General features: G+C 32.5%; 1 protein-coding gene across 1 annotated transcript; it reads right to left on the reverse strand.

The window, feature by feature from the left end:
* Window positions 1–675: 675 nt before the first annotated feature.
* On the reverse strand, window positions 676–2591 carry LOC117241576 (adrenodoxin-like protein 2, mitochondrial). Its single transcript, XM_033507448.1, has 4 exons — window positions 2203–2591; window positions 1675–1787; window positions 1378–1510; window positions 676–1010 (listed from the first exon to the last, which is right to left on the reverse strand). Exons 1-4 carry the CDS (start codon window positions 2349–2351, stop codon window positions 920–922), a joined length of 486 nt encoding a protein of 161 aa, XP_033363339.1. The 5' UTR covers window positions 2352–2591; the 3' UTR covers window positions 676–919.
* Between the last annotated feature and the right edge of the window lie 5875 nt (window positions 2592–8466).

Genomic DNA, 8466 nt, shown 5'->3' on the forward strand with positions numbered 1-8466 from the left:
TGAATAAATAAGATTCTTCAATATTATTGAATTTTAATTCTAGGGTAAAGTAATATATCCGCATATTTTATTTATATACAATATGTATAAATAATGATGTGATTTGACTAATTTTGTTGAAAGAATATTTGTACTTTTTACGTAAAACTTCAGTCTTTTACAAACTTTCTTGTAATTAATAAACCAGTAAACACAATATTAATAAAATCTATTAAAATTATAAACAAACTCATAAGTTTTAATTTTAGTCCTTAAAGGTTGAAATATTTTGCTCCAATGTCGAGACATTTGTTTTAATCCAAAACATTACTATACTGAATCGATAATGTTGCATGTGCCACGAAAATGATGATAGTGTCAGATAACTTGTTGTGAAACGAAAAGCATTGCATGTACATTTCTGTTGTTTTGTTGACCATGAGTTTGATGATCTTTTAAACTTGCCCATAGCTAAGAAATCAAACAGTATATCTAAACGAAATTAATTTCAAATTATTTTTTAGGTTCTAAGCTTTTATCTAATCTTTCAGAAGTTGCAAAATTTATTCCACAAGAGTCTTTTTTATCATAACCAAGTACACATCTTAAAACCATTTAAGTCTTCCTTAGTAATTTCTTCTTATCTTTAATAGTAACGAAAATAATTTAGATGAACGTTTTAAAATTGACACCCTGTATATTAAAAATAAAAGATATATTTTCTTCATAATTGGATAGGCTTTTTACAATGGCAATGTACAAATATCAAAATTGCAATTATACTATAACATATGTATATATATATAAGCTTCACATTTAAACACAAGATTCTTTATTATATTTTTTTAATACCAATATTTTAATAATTATAACAAGGGTTTTTTAACAAGAGATGTATAACATTGTATACAAATTTTCAAAAACCTATAGATAATTTCAGTTATGCTCTTGCATCATTAATTGTTGATGGAACTCTTACCTCAATTCCATCTAGTTCCTTAGACATTACTATTTGACAGCCTAGCCGTGACCTGAAATTAAATATTATATAACTGAATATGTCAATAAATATATTTATTGCTATACAAATTAATACTAATACACAATAAGATTTCTATTTATCCATTTGAAAATCAACATTGTAAATATGCTAATTCCAACATAGATTTGTAATGATTATAGGGTCATAAATAAAAAACTATGAAAATTTATTATAATTTCAGTTTCGTAGTATTCAGAGATAGCGATTTGAAATTCTACATTGAGATGCAGATTTCGAAATACCCAATACTAACCTGTTTTTACATAAATTTAAATAGAAAAATTCACTTTATAAAATATTAAAAGGTAATAGAATTAATAATGTGAATGATTTGATACTGATTATTATGAACTAACGTATCTGTTAATTCATATGCTAAATCCAACATGTCTAATTCTTCATCTGTTGGTTTGTCAGGAAGTGCATCATAAACTTCTTTCGAAAATATTAAATGGCACGTACTACAAGTTAATGTTCCTTCACAAGCACCTATATCAATTATATTTTAATATTACAACATACTTATATAATAAAGTATCAAAAGTTAAAAATAATAAGAATATTAAACTTGATAAAAATTAAAATTTTCAAATATTTTCTACCTCAAAATTATTTATTTTAAATTAAGTAAATTATGCTTCTTTAAAACATACCATATCCATCTAAATCAATTTCATTATTTACTACTATGTCTAATATAGTATCTCCAACTTTCCCTTTTGCTTTGATTCTCTCTCCACTTGCTTTAACAAACGTTATATTTACTCTGAAAATAATATTTATGAAAGATAAAAATTATCTCAATATAATTATTTTCTTTATTTTTTGTGTTTCTTCAATTAATCTTCTCTTAATTATACCTTAATTATATGTATCACTTATGATAATAGAAATAATTTAAAAATAAGATATACTTGTCTTAATAATACATAAATAAAATTCGTATATCATATATTTATAACAGTGTTATATTTTTAGTTGTTCACTGTCAATGTTGTTCTTATTAATACTATTCTATTAATACTATGTTATTTTTCTAGATGTTATACTCCTACAAAGAGAAAAATTTCTTAGACATTATTATTAGCATTATTATTTTGACACCAATTTTATATTGGAAGGTAAGTACTGAAATTCTATTAAAAAAAGAAGGAAAGCACAAGAAAATTTGTATCACTTACTCTTGTTTTTCTGAAAGTGGTTGCGTGGTCGATATTCCTCTTGTTGCCTGCAAAAAGGGCAACGTTGTGTTGCTTGTATATTTTGAATAATTTGATGCAATACCGAGAATTGATCTCGAAAATTTTTGTAATTGATTTACTAACGCCATTCCACTGTCATAAATATCATGAGTATGGGACACCCTGACCGAACACCAGATAAGTATTGCGGAAAATATCAATTGTAGATCAATTGTACTTTGTACAAAAACTTCCACGGCATTCTTCGGCTGCTATACTGGGACGTTCCCTTACTGTGATAGGTTATAAAACGATTCCTAACACAAGTGACGTATCTCTACCGGACACGTGCTCTTCGGGCCACACGTTTTATGATACAAGACCAGCAAAATGATCAATGTGTAATTTTACATATCTTACATTTTTTCCAAATGAAATATTGTTTTTATTAAACGTTTAAAACCTCAGGCAACATTTATTTCATCTGATTTCAGTTTTACAAATATATATCTATAATACATATCTGTATAAATTACGGTCTGGTTATATCAAACAGGGACCGACACTCGCTAGGGAAAACTGCCCAAAAATTGAATCGTAAAAACCAATATGAAAGACAACAAATTTCTCGTTCTGCGGAACAAATAGAAATGAGCAGAGTATCTTTATCTTTATCTGAGACATTCAAAGCGTATCACGCATACGCTAAACATGAAGAAAACTTTCTTGTCTTCCATGTTCATTTTTCCCTTTCCATTGCCGAACGGTTTCTTCTATATTTATTTATATGTTCGTGATTGATGCTATTGACAACATACAACTAAGGGGAAATACGAATAGTAATAGATATATGTATAATTCATTATGCAATTTTATAGAATTAAATCTTATTTATCTTCAGATATAAAAACTATATTTACCAGCTGAAACACTAACGCATATGCAGTATAATATAATCTACTTAACAATCTCGTTTTAGTTATAATATGTGATTAATTCTTTTGCTATTTCGCTATAAACAGTTTCTTGTGCATACAATATTTTTTTATAGTATTCTAATATATTGTTAGATATTGTAAAGAAAGTAAAATACAGTTATTGAAGTTTGGGAACATTCAATGTTAACCTTGCTTCAAAAAATAATCTTTCGAATGAATGGGGAATAGATTTTTAGTATTATAGTTGGTATAATGTCATCATTGTTTACAATGTGTTAGAGTTAAAGAAATGAGACAAATTAATATTTCAGAAGCAAATTCAATATTTAAATGATGTTATTTTAAAATGGCAGATGATATGAATGTTCTTTTTATACGAGGAAATGGAAACGTATGTATGGTAATGGAAACGTAATGGTTTTATCATTATTTTAGTACAAGATCTTAGCATAATAGTAATTAACAGTATCCATTACCTTTTGGTCAATTTTTGAAAAATGACATATATGATAATTTGCAATAGTTTGATAATAAAATACTTGTATCAATATTAATAACGTATAATTTGCTATCTCAAAAGGATACAGACACAGCCAATGATAATGTTTGGGATGATAGTGCATTAATAGAAGCATATGATAAAGCAATAAATTTAGCAAAAGAAGAAGTTATCAAGCGAATGGGAATGGATGTTGGAAATTCTCAACCGAAAGAAAACCTACAAAATCTTAAGCAGCCTAAACACGCAAGTAAATTACACAAGGTTGTGATTTTGATAGAATATTACAAATTTGATACAGAATATTATTAAATATATTGATTAAGAAGCAAATTATTTTATTTTGCTATTTACTTATATTTATTTGTATACACATCTTTTCTCTATAGAAATGGATCATAGGAGCACCTTATCGTGCAATATACTCAGAGGATGGAGAAATTTATGAAGCTATAATATCAAAAATTTACGAAAACAATGGCACGTGTTGAAGTGGTTACCACTTCTAAGAAAACTCTACATCTGGTCTTTTTTAGTTTTCTCAAGCACTGAAGCCATCGACAGCGTGTAGACAAAAGACTGCGACGAAGTCAGGCCATAAACAGTAGACAGGCGACGTTGGCTTCGGGGTTTTTCAGTTATTAGGTAACACAGCTAGCGTGCGGATCTGGACCAGCTCAAATTGTATTTTTACTTATTACACTTCTATTTAAATATATTTTCTACCTTACAATTTATCCACGTGTTTTCTCTGTTTACACACCGAATAACCTCAACAGGTTATGGGCCCAGGGCTGTAAATTGCAAGGTAGCAACGTGAAATGAATAAATTGTTAAAGTGTTGTGCTTAGTAAAATAAGGGATAGTGCTAAAATGGAATCAGCAAGTGCGAAGGTCGAGATGTTACGCGGCGAAGAAAATTGGCTCCAGTGGCGTTTTGTTATGCGTACACTTTTGGAGGAAGATGACGACCTGATCAACGTGTGTGAAGGGAATTTGTGTCATCCAGGTAACAGCGCGGAGAAAGAAATCGCTCGTGGAAGATTTTTGAAAGCAGATCGATTAGCGAGAAAATTAATCGTGACCTCAGTAGGAAAGAAACCGTTGGATCTTCTTTTATGTTGCACGACAGCACATGAAATGTGGAAAAAGCTGAATACAGTATATGACATGAAGTCATGAGGATGAGAATTTAAATATGGTCCAGAAGCAGTGCTTCGATTTTAAATGGGAAGAATCTGAAAATGTCTCTTACAACCTATCAAAGTTGGAACTCATAGCGGCGAAGATGAAAGTCCTTGGGAGTGAAATTGACGACAAAATGCTGATAACACGCATTTTATCGGTGTTACCAAACAAATTCGATCATTTTCACAGTGCGTGGGATTCCGTGGAAGAAGAAAAGAAGACCTTAGACAGGCTTAGTACCAGGCTGATGACGGAAGAAATTAGATGGAAGAAAGACGACCAGGAAACATCGGTGGCACTGGTAACAAAAGGTAATAATTATAAAAGGGAACAGCAGAAGCAGTCAAGTAAACGTGAATACGAGAAACAAGGACCAAGTTGCTTTAACTGTGGAAAAGTTGGCCATCTAAAGAAGGATTGCTTTAGATGCTTTATATGCAAAAGGAAAGGCCACACCAGCAAAAACTGTTTTAAAAATAACAGAAGAAGCAACAATAGAGACAACCAGGAACCTAGAAACCAAAATCGGGATCACAGCGGAATTGGTCTATTAGGAAGTACCTCAGCGATACAAACGGCAAACGCTGATGTTTGGATAATCGACTCAGGAGCTACGGATCACATGACAGGACGACGGGAATGGTTCAGCGTTTTCGAAGAATTCGATAACACGGTGAAGATAGAGATCGGCGATGGTCCGTTCATGGATGCGTGCGGCAAAGGAAAAATCAGAGTAGAGACTTTTGTGGACGGCAAATGGGTAACATGTACAATGAACGATGTTCTATACGTACCAGGTATGAAAAGAAATCTGTTTTCGATTAGATCTGTCGCAAGAAGGGGCATAGATTTTTGTATTTCAAAGGAAGGGACCAATTGCATATTTTTACAAAATCAGAAAATAATAGCAAGAGGTTCTGTTATCGGAAATTTGTATAAAGTAGATATGCGAGTTATCATACCGTCAGTTTGTAATTTTAGCAATAGAGCGGAGTCAAACGCGGACACATTGCAGTTATGGCACGAACGGCTATGTCATCAGAACATCAGACATGTTAAAGAATTCTTAAAGAATTCAAATATGAAAGTTGTAGAGGATAATAACTTTTTCTGTGAAGGTTGCGCGTACGGGAAACAGCATAGATCGAGTTTTCACGAGAAAATCAATCGGGCGACTAAACCTCGCGAAATTATTTATACGGATTATGTGGACCTATGGAAGTCGAGTCATTAGGCAAGAAACTGTATTTTCTGACATTTAAAGATGATTTTTCAAAATTCACAAAGATTTACTTCTTACGACGTAAGTCAGAAGTAATTGAAAAACTAAAAACCTTTTGCCTAGAAGTTGAAAATCAATTTAAGGATAAAATTAAAGAAATTCATAGTGATGGAGGGAAAGAATTCCAAAATAAAGAAGTCAAAGAATTTTTAAGAAGTCAGGGAATTAGGCACACGATTAACGTCCCATACACTCCTGAACAGAATGGTGTCGCAGAAAGGGAAAATAGAACAATAGTAGAGGCAGGTCGGTCGATGCTATATTCGAAACCAAATCTACCGCTGTTCTTATGGGCCGAAGCCATGAACACAGCAGTACATGTCATAAATAAGACGGGGCCGACAAGACAAGATAAGAAAACACCATATGAACTGTGGTACGGGAAACCGCCGAATTTAGAAAAGTTTAGGGTTTTCGGTACTGAGTGCTTTGCTCACATACCTGCGGAGAAAAGGACAAAACTTGACAAAAAGGCTAACAAAGGATATTTGGTAGGCTATTTAGATGACGAACGAGGGTATCGAGTGTACGTGCCAACAGTAAAAAATGTAATATTAAGCCGTGACGTAATATTTAAGCCTGAACTAGAAAATGCGAAATTCGTAAAATTAAGTTTACCGAAAATTGTCGAGCGCGAAGATGTGAGTGCGCAGAGCGATAGAGCATGTACGTATGAAAGTGCAGAGAGTGAACATGAAAAACAACCTCATGGAACTAGCGACAATGTGAGACAATTGAGAGATAGAGATAAGATCAAACGAACCGATTTTTATGGTAACCCAGTAACGTACGTGGCGGAAAAATTACCGGTGGATTTTAATGAAGCGATGAGATCCGAAAAGAAAGAGTTATGGGAAACAGCTATGAATGATGAAATGAAATCGCACCATGAAAATAAGACGTGGATACTTGTAGAAAAACCTAAAGATCAGAAGGTACTTAGCAATAGGTGGGTTTTAACGATAAAGCTAAATCCGGACAACTCGGAACGATACAAAGCGCGACTTGTAATAAAAGGGTGTTCACAGAAAGAAGGCATAGATTATAAGGAAACATATAGTCCCGTTGCTCGGTTTGACACAATTAGATTAATGCTCGGTATTGCAGCCAAAAATAATTTACACCTCGGACAGTTCGACATTAAAACCGCATTCTTATATGGAAGTCTGAAAGAAGATATTTATATGAAACAACCTAAAGGTTATGATGATGGTACAAATCGGGTTTGTAAATTGCTAAAAAGCCTATATGGCTTAAAGCAGTCTCCAAGATGTTGGACGGAACGTTTCACAAAATTTATCTCGAACTTAAAATTTTATCAGACTAACGCAGATCCTTGTTTTTATATTTATACAAAAGACGACAAATTAATGTTGATGACCATATACGTAGACGATGGACTGGTAGCAGCTTCAGACGAATCTTTAATTGATAAATTCTTCGATGATTTAAATAAAGAATTCAAAATTACGAGTTCGAAAGAAGTAAAGAGTTTTCTTGAACTTGAAATTAATAGGTTAGAAGATGGTTCAATATTCATTCATCAGAGTAGGTATATCGAAAACATATTGGAAAAATTTAATATGAATGAGGCAAACAGTGTTTCTACACCTATCGAGACTAATTGGAACGAAAGTAACATAGGCGATAATGATTGTAACGCACCATACAGAGAAGCCGTAGGGAACTTAATGTTTTTACAAACCGTAAGTAGGCCAGATATTAGTTTTGCAATAAATATAGCGGCGAGACACTTAGAGAATCCAAACCAGTATCAATGGAAATTAGTCAAACGAATTTTGCGCTACATAAAAGGGACCGCAGACATGGGACTCTTATATACAAAAGCAGGCAGTCTCGAAACCTTTAGCGACGCTGACTATGCAGGCGACAAAGAAACAAAAAAGTCGACATCAGGCGTTGTATGTAAGTATGCGAATGCGGCCATCACATGGCAATGTAAGCGACAACAATGTATAGCTCTATCTACGACCGAAGCTGAATATGTCAGTGCAGCCTCAGGAGCGAAAGAAATTATGTGGCTAAAGAAAATATTTCTTGAATGTAAATTAGAGATCCTTAAGTATATGCTATGTGTAGACAATACTAGTGCCGTGAAATTAATTAAGAATCCAGAATTCCATCAAAGAAGTAAGCATATTGACGTAAGATATCATTTCTTGCGAGATTTATACAATAGAGGCGAAATTGATATAACGTATGTAACAAGCGAAGAGCAATTGGCAGATATATGTACAAAGGCGTTGCCAAAACCGAGATTTGAATATTTAAGGAAAAAGTTAGGTTTGAAAAGTAAAAAAGATATTAAGATGTAATTGTTTGTAAACATGTAGAGT

The sequence above is a fragment of the Bombus vosnesenskii genome, unplaced genomic scaffold, assembly GCF_011952255.1.
Source record: "Bombus vosnesenskii isolate JDL3184/JDL3185 unplaced genomic scaffold, Bvos_JDL3184-5_v1.1 scf7180000016153, whole genome shotgun sequence".
Taxonomy (NCBI): Eukaryota; Metazoa; Arthropoda; class Insecta; order Hymenoptera; family Apidae; genus Bombus; species Bombus vosnesenskii.